This window comes from Manis pentadactyla, chromosome X (assembly GCF_030020395.1).
Source record: "Manis pentadactyla isolate mManPen7 chromosome X, mManPen7.hap1, whole genome shotgun sequence".
In the NCBI taxonomy this organism is placed as follows: domain Eukaryota; kingdom Metazoa; phylum Chordata; class Mammalia; order Pholidota; family Manidae; genus Manis; species Manis pentadactyla.
Window position 1 is genome coordinate 111799645 of NC_080038.1, and position 21064 is coordinate 111820708.

The 21064-nt window shown below is 47.5% G+C and overlaps 1 protein-coding gene across 6 annotated transcripts; it reads left to right on the plus strand.

The window, feature by feature from the left end:
• Positions 1-9: 9 nt before the first annotated feature.
• Positions 10-21044, plus strand: LOC130678850 (A-kinase anchor protein 14-like). Of its 6 annotated transcripts, XM_057495845.1 has the most exons (8): positions 2957-3092; positions 3719-6098; positions 7507-7576; positions 8704-8866; positions 8958-9049; positions 17841-18017; positions 20341-20393; positions 20912-21044. In XM_057495845.1, exons 2-8 carry the CDS (start codon positions 5971-5973, stop codon positions 20994-20996), a joined length of 768 nt encoding a protein of 255 aa, XP_057351828.1. In that variant the 5' UTR covers positions 2957-3092; positions 3719-5970; the 3' UTR covers positions 20997-21044. The 6 variants fall into 6 exon arrangements, with proteins under 6 accessions (XP_057351829.1, XP_057351833.1, XP_057351832.1 ...); XM_057495846.1 differs by lacking the exons at positions 2957-3092; positions 3719-6098 and adding an exon at positions 10-299 and having other exon boundaries at positions 7503-7576; XM_057495847.1 differs by lacking the exon at positions 2957-3092 and having other exon boundaries at positions 4561-6098; positions 7503-7576.
• The last annotated feature ends 20 nt before the right edge of the window (positions 21045-21064 follow it).

A 21064-nucleotide genomic window follows, 5' to 3' on the forward strand; every position in this document is an offset into this window, starting at 1 on the left:
GATAACAAAAGTTTGGGGAGGCGAACACAAACACTTCCTTTTTTATGTTACTGTAGTCTGCAGGGAGATGGAAGACAAGAGGCCGGGTGGCCAGTTAGATCAAATGATTAGTTAATTTTTATCAGTCTGACTGGAATTTGGACTGATCCCAGGAAACAGATGCGATAAATTATGGGTTAGTGTGAATCAAAAACTCACTTTTGCAACACATTTGATAACAAGGTATAAAGTACATTAGGGATACATGAAACACAGGAGAAGCCTACTGGGAAAAGGTCTTGGGAAACAGCATTTAAGAGGTAAGACAAAGAAACGGTCAAAGAAACCGTACGGAGGGCACTTCAGAGGAAGATGGAGAAACAGGGGCATACACAGCCAATGAAAGGCAAAGGAAGAAAGTGATCTAAAACATGTCACGGAATGTCTCCAGGCTTTTGGACTTTCTCCTGAGGGTAATCAGGAGCCCCTGCAGAGCAGGAAGCAGGAGAGGGAGGTGGTGACTTCCATACCTCTGCCCAGCTGAAGGACTGAAAGCAGTGGGTCTCAACCAGGGTGAGTTTGCCCCCAACTCTGGGAGCACGTTTGGAAAGTCTGGAGACATTTTTTCATTGTCACAACATGAAGGGTTGGGAAAGGCGCTACTGACTTCTAGTGGATAGATGCCAGCAGTGCTTCTCAATGTCATAAAGTGCGCAGCACAGGCCCTCCCAGGACAGTTTATTTTCTGAAGAGTTGATATGCGATGTGGAGACTTGGAGTGTGGGGAGGACCATCATGTCAGGAGGCTCCATCACCTGTCAGCTGTGTGACCTTAGGCAGGTCACTTCACTGCTCTGAGCCTCGGGTCTCCCATCTTTCAAGTAGGGATAGTATGTGCTCCGCATATGTCCCTGGGTGTCTGAGACTCATGAAGTCGTGTATGCGAAGTGGTTTGTAACTGTACACACAGCCCTGTGCGTGTGGAAGGGATCATTGCTAAGCACCCCTTGAACAGCTGTCCAGTCCACCCCCAGGCCGCCCAAAGGCACTTACCCAAATGTGATGTCGGGAGGAGCATCAGGCCCAGTGCAAAACCAAATAGGTGACAGCAGCCATCTTAGGTTCCCTCTTAGAAAATGGTCACGACTAAGGTTATTAACAGAGCACTGCAAACAAAAGACAACAGACAATACTAATCTCCATAAAGATACCAATTGCTCTGAAGGTATTTTCTGAGAGCAGAGAGGAAAATCCAGCTTAGAGCCACTGTGAGAACCTAGTGCTTGGTTACCTGTCTCAGCAGTTGCCACTTGTCCTCTTCTGAAGGAACGTAAGCGGATGGGACTGAAACCAGCTGCCCTCAACAGGAGGCTTCTAGATGAGGGTAGAGGGTAGGGGTTGAGAACTTACCAAGATTTCCCTGACACTTTTGTGATACTCAAATTATTCTACTGTGAGACGAGACACATGGGACAGTCCCAGAACTTTTTCTCTCCCAAGTACGCTGATGCAGATTTTAGGTTATCTAGCGAGACTGGCATTCAGCAAAGAACTGTACTTCCAAAGGCAGGAGAAAACAGGTAGGGAAGGCAATAAAAGCACTGAGCATTACTGCCTTAAGAGAACAAAAGTCCTTCCCATGTGTTCAAATTTCTCTGGTATACCCTGCCTATCCCTGTGTGCCACGTACACATGGCTGGCAGTGTCTGTTTCACTCAGCAGGTAGATTTTCCCTTCTAGGCCAAATGCCCTTTGTTTCTAGAGGCCAGAAAACAGCACAGCCCCCAGAAGCCCACTCTCTTAAGGGCCTAGTCTTTGGGGTGGGTGGGTCAGGTCTCTAGGGCAATCCTGAGTTGTCATCCAGGGCCTGTAAGAGCAGCCCACTGTAGTTCTGACTGTGGACCCGAATCCTTAAGGCACCACCCTCAAAAGTCCAGCCATTCCACAACAACTCTGCCATAGTGCTTTTGTTCTGATCAAGAAAGACACTGTTCAGTGAGGTACTCACCCTATGGCAGATGCACAGTAAGCAGGGGCCCTGGCCTTTACTGTTGGAGGATGGGCCTCAGCTGGGGAAATGACCTGAGCTCCTACTGCCTCCTCCCCCTTCCTGGGATAGTCTGGTGCCCTTTTAGACTTAAAGCAAGGTTACTCAGCCCCACTTGCTTAGAACCTACCTAAATCCAACATGCCTTGCTGCCTCTGACTTGCTAGTTACCTTTTCACGCGAGCACACCTTATCTTCCCAACTTGATTGTAAGTGCATTGAGGGTGGGGCCTTGTCTTACATTCAGCTTCATTTCTGCGCAGCGCCTGCCACCTGTACACTTGGCAGGTACTTGAAAGATATGTACTAGCTGACTTGGGTTCACTTGACGAGAAGGTCAGAATTTAGCCAGAGCTTCATTGCTGAGAGCTGACAGCCTTGCTAGGCACAGGCAGGGAGGAGGAAAGAGGAGGGAGAAGGAGAAAGAGAAAGAAGAAAAATAAGGAAAGGGGGTGACAGGGTGAGCATGAGGGTATAAGGGGAGAAGGGGGTAGAAACTGAGAGGGAATGAAAATGACTTAAGGGACACAGGTAGGAAAGAATATCATTCAAGGTCCAGAGTGTGGAGTCCTCAAGAGAGGGCCCCTGACCTTAGCCCTGGCCCCTCTTCTTGTGCTCTGATGTCTAAGCCAGCTGCCCTCAACTCAGGAAGAAGCTAACAGCTAGCTACCTTCCAGGTCACTGAAGCAACTCTCTAGTGAGCACCATATCCTCGGTACAAATTTACTCCCACTTGCCACATGCGGGGCAAATGAGGCACCGGTCACTCACTCTCCCCTGGCAGCCTCAGGAAGCCCAGGTGGGCAGGGCAGGGCCATCCAACCAGCCCTGCCTGTCGGTCTTTCTGGCAGCAGATGCCACGCATACTCACCATCAAGCGGCCATCAGGAAGGGGCTCCCTCAGCGTGGTCTGGAAGGAAACCTGGCAGCACGTCCTTGTGCACACGTTGCATGCTCCCTCAGGTGAACGCCCGAGCACTGCAGGACCATGCGCCAGCATCCGGGCCAGGAGCAAGGGCTTGGAGCTCCAAGGAGGCAGGGCGCCCAGTGTGAGGAGAGGCTCACGGTGAGGTAGGGGCGGGGGGTGGGGTGGGGGGCGGGGCACAGTAGAGACTTGGGCTCAGGGCTTCCCAGCTTTCCATTTCCTTCCTGGGGAGGGAGGGGCTGGGCTTGGCAAGCCTGTGGCCAGCCCCCTCCCCTGTGGCACCTGCTCCTCTTACCTGTCACTTCCATCTTGGGACTTCCAAGCCCCTTCTCCACACTAACCTGTGTGGGAAGAGCACAAGCATCCTAGGGCATGCTTTGATGGATGGAACCTGTTCTCAGTGCTGCCTGAGAATCCAAAATTCTCTATCTGTACAGCCCAGAGGCCAGAATTTGTCGCCTTGATGAGGGGTTTGGTTGGGGATGGGTCAAGTTCTGGCTCATGTAATTTAAGCTCCTCTCTAACCCAGTGGGCAATCTCTCCCAGCTCCCCCTAAGGAAGATATTTTGCCCGCAAGGAGTGTCTCCTGCTTGCCACATGTGTCTTCCATCTACGTAATTAATATTCCCACTGCCCACCCTCCCAGGCCAGGTCCTCACCCCAGGCCTCTCACCAGTGGCCCCAGGGCTTCTTAGGAAAGTTTCTGCTGCCCTTGCCCACAAAACCTTGACGCAAAGAAGGCTGAAGCTCTGCTCTTTTGGATGCAGCTACCGCGGGGCCCTGTGTTTCCACCTTCCCCGCTCCCCACAGAGAATCCAGGAGGAGGGCAGGGTGTGGATGGGAGCCTGCCCTGGTGCCAGAAGGTTCACAGCAGTTGGTCTGATGGGCTGTGTGGGAGTCAGACCAGTGACCAGGAGGCCAGTCATCATCAACAGCATTTGTAGATCTGGAACCTGCGGACTCACCAATGACAGTGACCATGCAAGTCCTGGCTTTGCTGCTAGGCATTGGGCCTCAACAGTGAGAGCTCAAGACACACCTGCCCCTCTGGAATCTGTCCCAGGCAAATTCTCCCAGCTTTGGGGAAGCGGTGGCTCTTTCTGGCTCCTTCAGTGTTTGTTTGGTTTTTTTTTCATTAAAGTATCGTTGATATACAATCTCATCTCATGTTGGTTTCAAATATACAACACAGTGGCTCAACAGTTACCCATATTATTAAATCCTCACCCCCTCTAGTGCAGTCACTATCAACGTAGAAGATTTACAGAATCATTAACTGTATTCTCCATTCTGTATTACTGTCCCGGTGGCCAACTTATATTGTGATTGTGAATTATTGGGCCCCTTTATCTCCTTCACCCTCCCCCTGCAACTCACCCCAACCCCTCCTCTTTGGTGACCAACAGTCCCTTTTTAGTGTCTGTGAGTCTACTGCTGTTTTCTTCCTTCTGTTTTGCTTTGTTTTTTATTCCACAAAGAAGTGAAATCATCTGGTACCTGTCTTTCTCCACCTGGTTTATTCCACTTACCATAATATCCCCTAGGTCCACCATGTTGTCACAGGTAGCAGGACTTCTTTCCTTTTTTTTACGGCTGACTAATATTCCATTGTGTATATGTACCACATCTTCTTTATCCATTCATCTATTGATGGACACTTAGGTTGCTTCCATATCTTGGCTATTGCAAATACTGACTCCTCTACTTTTGATTCTGTCTGTTGTGGTTAGTCTCTTCATCGTGATTGTGGTAACTAATGTGTACTGAGCACTTACAAGTGTGCCTGTCCTTGTTTTGAGTGCTCTATATGAATCACCTCATTTCACCTATTATCAACCTTAAGAAGTAACTCCTTTTAAGATCCCCATTCTACACGTGGAGCTAGAGAGGTACAACCACCTGCCTACAGTCACAGAGCCAGTCCGTGGCAGAGCTGGGCCTGGAGACCCTCTGTCTGTGGTTGGAGTCTGAGTTCCTCTGACCACGCTGCACTACCTTCCACCCTTCTCCCTCCCCGACACCCCTCCTGGTCCAGCCTCACTGAGTCACCTCAGCAGCAGGCTCTCTATGCATGAGGTGTCTTCCAGGCAGGGAGTTCAGCATTTCGTTCTGGATAAAGAGGACACTTAGCAAGAGGACACCTTCCTCTCTTGACTGGGATTGAGACCCAGTGTCTTTGGGTGAGGAGCCAACCACTCCATATGCAAAGCAAGGTGGGTACAGGCAGGGGTTCTGAGACTTAGGGATTTGTGGCCTAATAAAATTACAAATTAAAACTGGGTCCTAACATAGGGCCAACAACTTTTTATTTCACCACTTAAAAAGAACATTTTATAATACTCCTATTAATAATAATACAAGAAAGAAGATCTAACCATTACAAAGAGAGCTTATGATGGACCAGGCACTGTTTGTTATGTCTTTCATGAATTATTTGATTTGATTCTCATGATAAAAATCCCTATTCTGTAGGCGCTATTATCCCCATTTTATACACAAGGAGACTTCTTATGTTAAGTAAATTGTTCCCGGGTCTATGCTGATAACTAGTGTAATATAAGCTCATCTTCGAAAACAAGCACACAAGGCAGGTCCTAACCTCAAAATCTGGGAATAAATGAGTGAGAAGCCCCGTCAGTGAAGCTGGATGGCTCTGATGTTGAGTTTTAGGGCACTTATTTAACGCTCACTGTGCCTCAGTTTGTTCACCTGCAATGAAAATAAGAATACCCACCCCATGGGCTGTTGGGCAGAATGAATTTCACACGTGCTCCTCAGAAAGAGCCCCTCGCACAGCGACTGACAGTGGTAAGGACCCAGTGCGTGCCAGCCACGGGGCTCATCACTGCTATTCCTCTGGCAGGGCCCTGCAAGCTTACCTCTTGCTAGGAAGAAACTGGGCGTGGATACCACAGCGTGGCTCTGCTTTGGCCGTCAGATGGTTGCTGGGACTGACTGTGCCCTCCTTCACTAACAGAAGCAGGCAGAAACATTTGGGCTTTGCTTCCCATTGGTTGAAATGGGTGTTGCCATGGCAGCACTTGTAAACATTCAGTCTGGGAATCCTGGGGAAAAGCTGCAGAGAGGCTCTTTCTGCGGCTTCCCAGGCTACTACGGTTCCAAACAAGGATCTGTCTGGTCACTCAGGTATCGGGTGTTGATAAGGGTGGGAGGGCTCCACAAAAAGGCCCTGCACTGGTTCTCCCCAGGCATCACCCAGACTCCAAACTTGACCACACCCTGACCCTTCTCACCCATTCTGCCCATCTGACCTCTCATTAGGAACAGAAAGGGACAAAAAGAACGAGAGGCCAGTGGGAGGGACGCTGAAGAATGGTTGGTACCCACAGATGTGTGAGGGCAAGATCTGAGCTGCTTCCAGAGCCCTGCTCTGCACCTTCCCTCTCCTCTTGGAGCACAGGGCTCCCCAGGGAGGCCTCAAGGAGGTCCTTCCATGGGTGAAGCCCCCACTTCATTTCCTTGGTGTTGAAGGTCAAGTATTTGGCTTCCAGTCAATTTACCAAGAGGCAATTTGCTGAAAGCCAAGTCACTGAATGACCGAGTCACCAAACAGGCCAGTCTCTGAAGTATCAAGTTGCTGTATGGTTAACTCACCAAAGACTAGCGAATTTACCAATTTACCAAAAAGCTCTGCAATTGTCTTTAACAACAGAACTTATAGCAAATCATTTTGGTGAAACTGGCAAAGCCGTCGGGCTGGGGAGAGCCAGTGCTGCAGGGCTTAGGGCCGCCAGACTCCCTCACCCCCCACCCTTCAGTCTCCTCACTCTGGGACGGGCAGCCCGGGAAGGTAACGTTTTCCCCCAGCAAATGACCCTGTCCACCCCTGCTGCAGCAACGGGAAAATGAGGCAGATGCAAACTGAGCTTCATGCTAATATGAAGACCCAAATGAACATGAATCAGCACTATTACTGAATGTTTAAAGGCTGTTCAAACCATTCCTGGGCTGATGGCCACAGGGACCCGGGTTGCCTTGTGTAGCACCTGCCACACCTGGCAACCCACAGTGACGCCAAGAAAGGGAACAAGGGCGACTCTTTCCTTGAAAGAGGCTCACAGAAACAGAGTGAGCACAGTCTGGACTCCAGATGGAAACATGAGAACAGGGCCCCACAACTCTTAACTCTTTGTGAATCTTAGAGGGAGGAGGGCAGGGTAGTTAAGAGTACGGGCCGTGGAGGCAGACCGTTGGTGTGAGCTTGGCTTCCTCATTTCACATAGTAACAAGAGACCCTCTTTCTATGACTGGTGCTGGCATACTGAGGTAGGACAGGTAGGGAAGGGTTAAGTGGAGGGAACGTTTACAAAGGTGTGGGCAGACAGTGGGGAAACGGGGCAAGTGCAGCTCCCTGGGGCTAGTAATGGGCCACAGGGCTGAGGGGAGAGAGTGGCTGCCCTTATCAGCCTGAGAAGTTGTGAGAAGCTGCCCTGGGAGAAGTGGGGGCCTCCTCCATTCAGCGAGCCACAGGGACCTCAAGGAGAGAGCCCCTGGGGAATATATACCTTGCCCTCACTCTCCTCCCTTCAGCCAGATCTTCCCATTGGGTGGAACCTCCTGGGAGCCAGAAGGCACTGAAGAGACCACTGCTGTGGTCTGGTCAGGTCATTCCTCCAGGGCAGAGAGCAGGGGGAGGTGTGGCAGAGCGGCTCTGGAAGGGCAAGTGAGGTCTCATAGGGCGGTGCGGAGTTCACTGAAATGAGCCCACTGAATAGCCCACAGCTGCTACTTAGAGAAAAAGAAAAGGTTCCCTTTGGAGAGGGATCCACTTTCCTGCAACACTCCAATGCAAGGAGTATCTGTGAGCAGTTTTTAACTCTGCCACAAGTGACGGAGTTGTCATAAGAGACTTAAGCAACGAAAAAAAGAGAATTCAAGACTCAAGCAAAAAGATGGAGGATATACAAAGACTCCTAGCCCTGGGATGTACCTTTGTTTATAGCTCTGATAACTCTAGTTTTCACAATCTCAACAGATGTTAAAGGCATTTGGAAAATTTTAGCTATCACTTAGGATAAACATCTTACTAAACTAGGAGCGAATAATTATTTTCTTGATGAGATCAATCTCAAGCCATCAACCAGCCTCATACTTAATGGTGTTAACACCAGAAAACATGCCCACTGAAGTCAGGCACCAAAGGATGCTCACTATCTCTACTTTTACTTGACATTTTTCTGGAAGTGTTAACCAAAGCTAATACTTATAATAAGAGATATATATTTCAGGGAAGAAGGTGGTAAAAAAATTTAAAAAACCAGTCTCTGGCAGATGATACAATTGTATACTAGAAAATCCAAGAGAAAAAAAAAAAAAGAAAACCCAACCCCTCCTATGCTGTATTGCCTCTAAAGATTTTAATTCACTTCACTTTTCAAGAGCTGTGTGCCCTCACCTAAATCAGGGATTGAGGTTCTATTAAAGACTCAACTAGAAATCAATATTGTTAGAACTCCAAAGAAGTTAGGAATCATTATACTACATCTTCACTTAAGTCTTCATGGTTTGCGAATCTGAAAATCCTAAGATGTGTGGGAAAGTAGATCTCAGAGGCCAGGCACAATGGGAAAACAGTGAGGCCTCACTCCTACCCCAACACTTAAGCCCGTCCGTAGATGGAACAACCATTTCCTGTGTCTTGTGATTCCTCCAGAGATTGTCTGTACTTATACGAGCGCATACACACACAGGCACACGAAAGGTAACTTCCTGAACTTCTTTTCCCCGGCAGAGGAAAATGGATGTGACTAAAAGTGTCAAAACTCAGACGAAAATAGATGTGGATGAAAGTCCTACAAGCCAGACGACAGCCACAGAAGACTACAGCAACCTGACGGAAACAGCTCTGGCTTCAGTTAACAGGGCCGTCACTGATGCTGTTAAGGCTGTAGAAGGTAGGAATCCTGTTAGGCCACCTAGAGGATGGCCTCATATAACGAACGCCACACGACCCCGGCAACTAACAAATTCACACCTTGTTTGCAGAAGCTGAAAACCCCATCAAAAACATCACCTGGATCACACACAGTGAATTCACAGAAGAAAGAGGCCGTGAACAAATTGAAGAGTTCATTTTGGTAAGTTAGTTGACTAACTCCAGCTTGGCAGACAAGGGGGAAGAACAATGAAAAAGGCTCTTGTTTGATGAAAAGTTTGAAGTCCAGAAACCCTAGGAGACAATATCAAAGGGGATGAGAGTAAGTAAACACTGCCTTCCCCTGGGTTCCAAAATCAAACTCTAATAGTCTTTGAAGGTGAAAAGCACAGTCGTATTTTCCAGTGTTTGTCCATTTCCCTAGGAAAATCTGATATTCCCAGTTAAGCAGTTTTTCCCTGCTGGCACTCCATTGGAGGGACACCTAGCTGTCTAAGGAGGATGCTGCTCTCCCAAAACAGGAGCTGCCCATCACTGACATATAAACAGAGGGGATGTGGATGGATCAAAACTCTTTTTTCAGCTTTGGAAGGAAGTGCCCACACATGAAGGTGTAAATGCCTATGAATTCCTTTTCCTTTTCCTCCTGTGCCTGGCTTTGACCCATCTGTGTGGCTTATCCTGGCAACTTTGGTGAAAAGGCTCTGGGTGGCTTTGCATAACAGGCAAGGTGGGTGAAGGCGTAGAACTTGAAATCCCTACTCGTATTCTCTCAGAAGAGAGACCAGTTGAAATTGGCAGAGGCAAACTCCTGACCCCTGGAGAAGTTTCCTGCTGTCTGTTTTCCGGCTAGCCCCTCAAAGCCCTAAGGACCCTACACTCTAGGAAGCCCGAGCCAGTGGGAATGAGGAAAAGTCACGGATTTCTGGTTCCACACCCTCTACTTATACTCCAGTGGGCACAACTCACCATTCCCATTACAAGGGGTCTCTAGTGAAGGTGAGCGGTGCAAAGTACTCATTACTTTCGGGCCGTCTTGCGCTGGAGCATGTCTACATTTGAGGTTGGGCAAAAGCCCCTGCCTGCTGCACGCAGGGTTTGTGAATCAGATTGGACTGGGACACAGAACAAACGGGAAAAGTTTCCCCTGAAAATCTCACTGGTTATTCTGAGTAAAAGGCAAAAGTTAAGTCCTGACAGTGGCCTACAGGGCCGGACACGATCTGAGTCCCCTTCTCTTTCCTAACTTACAGCTTAGACTCCATGACCTGCTGCTACCTTCTCCCCTTTCACCTTCCTCACTCCAGCCACACTTGCCTTCTTGCTGTTCAGCTGCCACGTATGCTCCCAGGGCAAGGCCTTTGTTCTTGTGATTCTGTCTGCCTGGAACCCTCTCCCCTGAGATCTTTTCTCATGGCTCAGGACTTATCTCTCTTCAGATCTTTGTTAAGATGCCACCTGCTCATTCACTCTGAGAACGACCTGAAGACTGACTAGCAGAACAGCTCTTCCATTACTAAAGACAAAGATAAAGTCACATCGAGAAGGGTAGGAGGGGTAAAGACATAGTTAGGAACCAAACCCCTGGCGTGGTGACCCACAAGGAGGCACATTATAGGCATGGAGGTCCTCCTTGAGGAGGGAGGGCTTCAAGCCCCACATTGGGCATCCCCCTCCTGGGGATCTGTACCAAGAGATGAGCCCCCATAATGTCTGGCCTTGAAAATCAGCAGGGCTTAACCCCGGGAGCTTTGAAAATCATCAGGGAGGCTTAACTTTAGGAGAGCTGCAGGGCTATAGAAACCATCTCTGCTCTTGAAGAGCCAGCATACGGTATCACTCTCTGAGACCTAGCTCAGAGGCAGCAATTTGAACAGCACCTGGGCTATATGTGAAGGAGATTTCTGGACTAATTTTAGGGTGTGTACCATTTTTCTTTCCCTCCTTCACCCTATCTGGCTTGAGGCTGGTGGAACGCCAGTTCTCACGCTCTCCATCTACCTTGCTAGTACTGCTCACCTTGGCCCAGGGTTCCCCTGTGCACCTACCCTGCCCCAGAAGGCACCCTTTTAGAGCAGCTCTGTGCTGCCAATGGGTTTCAGCCCCGGGCAAGTTCACTCTTGATTTGGTGAGACCAAAAAATGACAGTGGAACATTCTTGGGGTGAAAGGGTTTATACCCAACTTTATTCCCACGGTGGCAGGTCAGTCACTAGAATCCCATCCACCTCAGAGCAAGTCTGCATGCAGCAAGCCGGTCTCTGCCTCCAGGCCTCTCTGCACCCCCAGCCGTCTCGGTCTCTGTCCTTGGCACTGCCACCACTCCAGCCTCTGCTCTCCTGCAGCCGTGCAGCCCGGAGCACTGGGCGGAGCTCTTTAGAGTCGATAATAGCCTATTTCCCACATGTGTGCAGTGAGCAAGCCGACCAGGGTCAGGTGAGAATACTGGCTGGCCATAGGAACTTTCGTTTTCTCTACACTCCACCACTCCAGGATTCTTGCCTCTCAATCTATGCACCCTCAATCTTCTGCAATAGTCCCTGTGCAAGAAAGCTGGAACATTGCAACCAAATTCCACAATAAAAACAGAGGCTATGGCAATATACAAATAAGAAAAATTATGATACAGATAAAAGAAATTATAAAAACCCTCAAGCCTGAGGAGATCCATTGCCACGGAGCGGTCATCCCAGCTCTATTCAGACCAGTTCTACTCAGAAGAGTTAACCACAAGGACCATGGGTGAGCCTTACAATACCCGCCTTCCCCAGGCCCTAGAGGGCTTCACCAACCTCTCCAGCAGACACAGAAGCCGGTCTTGTGGCTTTGTCTCTGGCTTCCATTTCTTGGCCCTCGCTTTAGCCAACTGCTGAAAACTGTGCTCCCGCTTCAGTTGCTGTCACAGCTCCGGTAAGAGTTTATTTGACTTCCCTTCTAATTTCCCTCGGTCTGCACCTGCCCCTATTAAAGCAGCGCACATCTGGGTCCTTGTGACCTTCACGGGCCCTTTAAATTCTTCCTCCGAGTAGTGGACCGTATTTCTTTCTGTGCTCTCATTGCTTCAGCGTCTCCCAAGTCTGCTCTGCTACTGTAAGGGAAACCTCACTTATGGGTCGCCCTAAGTGAGGGGCAAGAATGGCTACTAGGGACCCAAAGAAGGATGTGGGAGCCATCTGAGGCTCCACATTTCTCATCCCCACAGTAAAAGTGTACTCATCGGGGCCATAATTCTCTGGACTGTACGATGGCATCTTTCACGCCTACCTCCCAAAACACCTGCTGGAGCTCAGCATACATCTGCCATCTAGTGGGAAAGGATGGCAAATCACCCTAATTGGGCCAGACACTGTGACCAGTGGCCATAATCCAATCAAGGAGGGAGTGATTTTCTAGGGTCTGAAGTACATTTTGCAGTTGCTGCCTCAAGGCAGGCTAAGTCATCAGGGAAGCCAGTTTTCCCATTTCTAAACCGGGCAGACGAATTCCATCAACAACTACATCCTTAAGGTGCAAGAGCCAAGCTGATACCCGACTCAGAGGACTTCTCCCTAAAGCGGAAGCCCAAATTCACCAGCTCAGCCTGAGTGTAGTGGCAGAGCATACAGTACTTCCACGACCTGCTGCGGAGGGGGCTGCACCTCTCCTGGAGGAACCCGTGGCTGCTGCATCTTCATTTGTTTTTCTACAACCAGTGGGGGTGGGGGATGCGGGGGGGACGGGCTCTCCACCAGCTTTCAGCCGGGTTGGCGCTTTCAACAGAGGAGGGGCTGATGCCTCCAGCACTGGCACGACCCCCACCCCCACCTGTTTGTAAAACCTTGGCTCCTCCTTCATTTCTGGGGCTGCCAGGCTCCACTATACCCTTCACCTCCCCCACAGCCATTCACACTCTCATGCTGCTGCTTCTTGTGCTGCCATGACATCCTTTACCATTTCCACAGCACCTTGTAGTGACGCCATTTCAGTTATCAACAATTTTTTTACCTCCTCTACAGCACCTCGCAGCTCATGTTCTCGTGCTGCCTCTTCTCATGCTTCTTGCAGGAGGGCGTCTTTCTCCCTTATGGCCTTTCTTAACACTGTGAGAAAAAGCCAGCCCACAGTTTCTGCCGCCTCATGGGCACTGTTTAAGGAATTCCCTACTTTGCTGAGGGCCAAAGCTCTACTGCCTCGGGTGTCACCTCCACCTCTCCCCAGTCTTGGGGTGGGACCCAGTCCTCTAGGAGGCAAGCTATGTCAGACCGTATGTCCTTTGGGGGACACTCACATGTCTCCCCATCCATAGATGCAGCCCGCTGAAGTGCTCTTCCCACGAGGGCAGCCTGTTTCATTCTTTGGTCTGCAGTGAATCCTGCCAACATCACCAATGGTCTTGCCCATGGGTTTCAGCCCTGAACAAGTTCACTATGGATTCAGTGGGACCGAAAAAATGACAGTGGAACATCCTTGGGGTGAAAGGGTTTATACCCAACTTTATTCCCATGGTGGCAGGTCAATCACTAGAATCTCATCCACTCAGAGAGTGGGCCTCTCTACCACCCACAGCTGTCTCAGTCTCTGTCCTCGGTGCTGCAACCACTCCAGCCTCTGCTCTCCGGCAGCCATGCAGCTCACAGCACTGGGCGGAGCTCTTTATATAGTCAGTAATAATGTATTGCCCACACGTGTGCAGTGAGCAAGCCAACCAGGGTCAGGTGAGAATCCAGGTGATAGGAACCTTCATTTTCTCTACAAGCTCCCACCGTGCCACACTGGTAGGCAGCCTTGGTTGGGACCAATGTCCCCCCACTGTGGCTCCCACCCTACTACACCTGGTGGGCAGCCTTGGTCAGGACCAGTGCCCCCAAAGTGACTCCTGCACCTGGGAGGTGGGGGCGAGCCATGCCTACCAGCATGCCGAAAACAATCATGGCCAGGCCTTGCAGCCAGCTACACAGAGGGCTAACCGCACTAACCAGCATGCCCCCACCACCTGTAGCCAGGTCCCTCAGCCAGCTGCACCTGGGGCCAGCCCTGCCCACCTCTCAATCTATGCAGCAGTCGTGGCCCAGTCACAATAGGAGGGCACAGGCAGCCCACACAGGGGCCACTTGTGGACTGCTTGATTCTGGTGACCAGGCATGATTGTGCTACTGGCTCCCACAGGATGCCTTCCACAGAAAGCCACTACTTTCAAGACCAGGAGATGCAGCTGGCCTACCTGATGAATAAAAACAAACGCAGAGAGTCAGGCAAAATTAAGAGACAGAGGAGTGTGTTCCAAAAGACAGAAGAAGACAAAACCTCAGAAAAAGAGAGAACTAAATGGAGATAAAGAACCTACCGGATAAAGAGTTCAAAATAATGGTCATAAAGATGCTTACCAGAGTTGGAAGAACTCAGAACTTCCAACAAAAGAAAACATAAGGAAGAATCAGAGCTGAAGAATACAGTAACTAAAATGAAAAATGCATGAGAGGGAATCAGTAACAGATAAGAGGGTACAGAAGAACAGATAAGTGATCTAGAGGACAGGACAGAGGAAATCATTCAAGCTGCAAAGAAAACAATGAGGATAGGTTAAAGGACCTTAAGGACATCGCAGGAGTTCTTGTGTACTGTTGGTGGGAATGTAAATTGGTGCAGTTACTATGAAAAGTTCCTCAAAAAATTAAAATCAGAAATATCATACAACCCAGCAATGCCGCTTCTGGGTATTTACCCGAGGAAAATAAAAACACTAATTTGAAAATGTATACGAACCCCGTATGTTTACTGCAACATTATTTACAACAGCAAAGATACGGAAGCAACCTACGTGTCCACTGATAAATGGATAAAGAAGATACATATGTATGCACGCACGCACGCACACACACGCACGCACACACACATGAGTATTATTCAGCCATAAAAAGTATGACATTCTGCCATTTGCAACAGCATGGATGTGCCTACAGGATATTATGCTAAGTGAAATAAGTCAGGGAAAGACAGTATCATGTGATTTCACTTACATGTGGAACCTAAAAAACAAAAATAACAAACCCAGAAATAGACTCATAAATACAGAGAACTGGTAGCTGCCAGAGGGGAAAGGATCGGGGGAATAGGTGAAATAGGTGAAGGGGATTAAGAAGTACAAACTTCCTGTTATAAAATAAATGTCATAGATGTGAAAAGTACAACAGAGGGAATATAGCCAATAATACTGTAATGCCTTTGTATGGTGACAGATGGTAAGTACACTTACTGTAGTGAGCATTTAGCAATGTATATAAACATCAAATCACCATTGTACACCTAAAACTAATATATATATTTCAACTACAGTCCAATTAAAAATAAATATACGTTTTTAAATGTGCCATCTGTTCATTAAGGCCTTTCCTGGTCACCTCACCTAAAACTGCAACCCTCTCTCCTTCTCTTGATTTTTTATCCCTTAGCATTTAGCTCTACCTAAGATATTAGATTTTACTTATTGACCCTACTGCCTTTCTTCCATGACCAGATCATATGGTCCATGAGGCAAAGACTTTTCATTTCTCTGTTTCCAGTCCCTAGAAAGGTCAGGTATACGCAGAGATGCTCTATAAATGTGTTAAATACATGAACAGAGTTATTCTCTCCATACCACTCTGTCTTCACAGATGAAGAGCTTATCTTTTTTTGTAGGGCTGTTATTGAGGACAGAGGTGATTAGAAAGCAGGTGACTGACAAGCTAAAAGCTCTCGCTCTACAAGCATAACTCCTCACATAAAGTCACCTCATTCCTAGCCCTACTAATGCAGCCAGCCCTTGAAGTGACGTCTGCCGTCTAGGTGCTAGGCATTTCTGACAGGAAGTTTTCTCAAGCTTAGTGCAGATTTCCCAAAGTCCACCATACCCCAGGGGATGGCAAATTAGCAGTTCCCGTTGACGAAGCATTGTGATGTGCCGAGCACTGCTACGCATTCCACGTGCATTATCTCATTTAATCCTCACAAGAAATGTGTGTGTAGGTACATCAGCATACCAGTTTTACAGATGAGGAACCTTGAGGCTCAGAGGGGTTTGACAATTTGCCCAAAGTCTTTCTGAATTAAGCAGCAGAATGAAGTTGTGAGCATAGGCTTGTCTGATACACTTTTTCCACCATAGTAGGAAGAAGACTTACGTGTTTCTGGGGAGGAAATAGGCACATTTATACATTTGCCAGTGGGCACAATAATTGGTTTATTCTCCTTAGGAATGAAACCTGGCAACAAGAATACACAAATAAGGTCTTTATGAGGGAAAAATCAGAAAATCCCCAATGCCTAGCACAGTTAAAATTATTTTTATAATAAAAATAAGACATCATTATTTTTTAAAAAACCCAGTGAGCAAAAAGACACAAAGTACAAAATGAAAGTTCCCCTGCCGCCTCCACAGTACCCAGTTCTAGTCCCTCAGAGGCCACTTACCATTGGTAACAGTTTTGTGCCCATAATTCCAGGTGCCTGTTGATTTTGAGTTGTTCAATAATATGTAACTGGCTAAGCCATCCACGGTAGAGTAGCACAATGAGATACTGCTTCCTGGAAGTGAGCGTATGAAGCAATGTTACGTAAAAATTACAAAACACAAGGACTAAGACACGTTCACTGGAGCTACACAAAAGTCGGCAGCCTGCACAGTGGTAAAAATGGGAAGGCTGGCCTGGTGGAGACTGTTGAGTTTAATGTATCTAAGGCTGCCTTAGTTAAAAGGGGGGGAAAAAACTCCACTAAGACACCAAGTTGAGAGGACGAAAATCTTGGAATTGAGAATTCTGTGGGGGTGGCGAGAGAGCACTTAAGTGGCTGCTTGGGAGCCCTGGGTCCCAGTCCCAGCTGTTGTTTTGGACTGTCCCGTCCCAAGCTAGGCCCTAATATCCTCATCTGCAAAGTAAGGGCCTTTGTTATACGATCTCTAGGGACCATTCCGATGCTACAAAGTCTGTGATTGTGTGACAGATTAAACATTAGGGCTGAAAAAATATGCTGAGCCATATAGAAAGGATGGAAAGAAAGACATGCTCCAGTGGGCCTCAAGGGTCTGACTGTCAGACTCCTTCATTAAAAGGAGTAATGATCTACACATAAGCCATAGTCCCTGATCTCAAGGAATCTTGAGTCTGGCGCTCCACTCTGGCTGACTGAGACAGCCAATTGGGTGTTGTTTGAAATAAAGTAAGCTGAGGCAGAAGACCAATCTTTTTTTTTTTTTTTTTTTAAGAGGACCACAAATCTTTTTACCATCTCCTCCCACTCTCCTTCCTCCTATCACTGGGATTGTTAAGACAATCCTACTTCCTTCCGTGAACCTTCATCTTCTGGATATTTTTTGATTTGGAAGCTTCCTGTGCTCCAATAGCCAGCCCAAGGGGGTTCAGTTGAACGGACCTTGTTTAATACCTACAGTATTCAAGGCCCTTGTGCTAAAAATCAGGGCTGCATTATGACTTCTGTGGGACCCAGATGCTAGCAAGATTGTGCCTTGCAGGGGGAGGCTTCTCCCAGGGTGGAGACACAGGTGTGAGGGATCTAGGTGATCCTATTGCCCGACTCACTCCTTTTCTGACCTTATTTGATCAGCCACCTATGGCTGCAATGAAGTGAGTCTGATTTCCAAAAGCAGCTTGTGAAACCAGCCTTATTACTTTCTAGTCACACCTGTAGGTCTCCCTTGCCTCCCAAGTAAGGGTCTGGAAGGTCAGTGTGTGTGCGGTGTGTATGTACACATACACATCTGAGTGTGCACCTCTGCATTCAAAGCCCAATCTTTAGTCATGTCTGCATTACTCATTTCATTTCAGCTCCACCTTTTCTCTCCTTCATTTGTGGAAATAATTGGGATGCGCCTCCAGCTTGAATCTCAATCAAAAATGTTAGAAATGGACTCCAGAAGCAAGGCTGTAACTCCTACTGTTGTGACTGTTGTGCACTGCCTTTATCTAGAGGATGTGAACGCAAGTCTGCTCTGTGTACTGTCTTTTTTCTATGAAACAGACTTGGGAGCATCAAGACAACTGGCTGCACTACACAGAACTCATAGAGAGGAAAGACTTGATTCACAGCTTCCACTACATCTACTGTGTACGCTGGAGCATTCCAACTGCTTCAAGACCCGTGACACAAGTTAGTGCTGCTGCCTTCTTCACCATCAAGGTCTTCAAAAGCAAACCAGTAGGTGCTCCTTTCCTGCCCTGTCCCCTTTGATGAGCCTCCAATGAGAATGGAGACTTCTGCCGAGGTCACTGATGACCCCTTCTTTGTAAAACTTGAGTCATATTTCTGTCCTCATCTTGCTTGGCTTATCTGCAGCACTTGCCATAGCTGATCACTCACTCCTCCACGACACATTCCATTTTGCTTCTAGAGCAACGTACTCCCCCGGTTTTCCTTCTGCCTCACCATTGCTCTTCAGTCTCTACTGGTTTCTCCTCCTCCCATTAACCTCTTCATGTTGGAATGTCCCAACACTCGGGCCTTGGACCACCTCCTCCTTACTCATACTTCCCTGATGATCTTATCTAGTCTCTTGACTTGAAATGCCACCTTGAGATTATGATCCCCAAATTTGCATCTCCAGCCCGGATCTCTGAGCTTGGATGTTTGACGGACATCTCACTTACTGTATCCAAAACCGAACTTCTGATTTTCCCTTCCAAACCTGACCTACCTGCATCTTTCTCACCTCAGCTGATGGCTGACATCCTTGGCATCATCCTTGACTCTCTCACATCCCTCATTCAATCCATCAGGAAATCCTGTCGGCCTTGCCTTCAAAAATAGGTCCTGGATCCAACAATTTCTTTCCACTCCACTTCTACCTCCCTGGTCTAAGACACCAACATCTCTCACCAAGATTATTCCAATAGCCTTCTAACCCATCTTTCTGCCTCCACCTTTGCCCTCATCACGTGTCTTTTCAATACAGTAGTAAGCCAGAGTAAGCCTTATAAAATGAATTTATGTCACTCCTCTGTTTAAAATGTTCCAACATGTTTCCCAAACTTCAGCGTGCATACACATTACTTGGTGATCTTGTCAAAAGGAAGATTCTGTTTCAGCAGGTCTGGGCTGGGGCTTGAGATTCTGCATTACTAAGAAGCTCCGAGGCAATGCTCATGCTGCAGGTCCACTGACTAAGCTTTGAGTAGTGAGACCCACAAGGCCTTCTATGATTTGGCCTTTGTTATTTCTGCTTTCCCACTCCTCCTCCCTCACTTACTGTGCTCCAGCCACTCTGATCTTGCCACTGGTTAATAATCCGGTTACAGTCCTGCCTCAGGGCCTTTGCACTTGCTGTTGCCGCTGACCGGAACACGCCCCTAGGTATGTGCGTGGCCTGCTCTCCCACCTCCTACACCACACTTTCTGTTCTCACCCCATGTTTTTCTACATAACATTTTATCACCTTCTGGTATTCTATGTAATTTGTTATCTTGTTACTGTCCGTTCCCTCAACCAGAAACTAAGCACCACAAAGGCAGGGACTTTTGTCTTGCTGTAAAACAAGGCCTGGCAAACAGGCCCTCAAGAAATACTTGAAGCAATGACTGCATGTAGCCACTAGATAGACCAAAATTATGAAATTATGTTGATAGCTGGTATGAAAGGAAATAAAGTAACATCTACGAATCCTGCGTCAGGGTCCTCAGAGGAGCAGGGCCGGTACCAAGCATAATGCCTCGAACACAGCAGACACAAAAACGTTACTTGACCCCTGTTCTTGATATTCTCTCACAGAAGTTATTTGAGGCTTTGCCTGACTCTAAGGCTTTATTTATATGTGACCACGCAGTGAGCCAACCACACCCTATATTCATCCCATCCTAGTACAAACTTATCTATTCAGAGTTTGGAACCTGGAATAGTCCAAAGAGGTAAAATATGTGGAGCTCTCACTTCTCCTGATCAGAGATCCTGTCATCGGCTGTCTTGCTAACTGGCAGGGTTAGAAATCAGTAGTAAGGCTGGTGGAGGTAAGCAAGACCATGACCAGAGACCACACAGAGAGAGGGCTAAGGAGAAGGGCTCTTGCTCACAATGGCAAGTATAATTTTGAAGGGGGAATGGGTGGGGAACCACTGAGATAATATTACAACTTACATTTTGATGCTGCTTTATAAGTGTTTTTGAACCTTGTTCACCTATACTATTTCATTCTTATGCCATTCCTAAGAGGTAAAGTAGACACTGTCAGTTGAGCAAACTGAAACATGGAAAGAAGGTGAATGACTGACTTACACTCCTGTTAACAAGGAGCACAAGCCTCTCCTGACTTGTTTCTAAGTTTGTGGAGATTTTTAAGGTGTCTGTTGCCAAAAAGATCTTTTGGGAAACAAAAGTTTGAAGTGACAAAGAACTACCACCTAGAGACTCCCAATTCGTAAGGAAGACGAATTGCAGAAATGTAAGAGTAAACGTACGGACAAGTGTAGGCATGTGGAGGTAGTTAGGAGTTGGTAAGATCTAGGTTGACAGTTGTCCTTTTCTCTCGTAGGATATACCCATTGAAGTCTCTTACATCTTTGAGGACCATTCATTAGTTCACAGGTAATGAACATTTGGAGACTTACTTTGAAAGGGTGGTTGGAAAAAGGTCATCACACTCCAGGAATCTAGCAGGCCTACAGCCAGAGATAACTCACATCATGGTCACCTCTCTTCTTTGGACCACCTTCCCCATTAGGGTGGCTGAAAGGATTCTGCATTTTTTTTTTTTATGTCTCCTTCGTCGGTGGTTAGAAGCTTGAGGATTCGTTGTTTGGAGCAGGGTGGGGCAAAAATGGGTCACATCTGCTGTTTCTATGGGAAACTTCACAATCGTACGGTATCAGCTTAGATAACAATCCCTTTTATTTGTAGAGCACCTCTCTTAAAAATCTTTACATATAAGCTCACTAATCCTTTTCTCCACTGAGCCTAAGGAATTGAGACAACCTTCACCTCCGACCCCTAAAAAGCTTCCTGCTCACAGAGAATGTAACAGAGAAAATAGGGAATTAATGCCTGGCTCAATATTTTGTTTTATTTTTAAAACTTTTGGTGTGTTTGTTTTTCTTCCTCTGCAGACCCGGAATGACTTGCTTTCAAGGAAAATGGCCGAAGGACATTACTGAGTCCAAAAATACTCTAATGGAGTCAATTGACTTCTAACGCAATTGTGTCTGATTCTTAGAGAATGTTTTAGGATTGGATTTCTAGTCAGAATGTATTAAAAAATA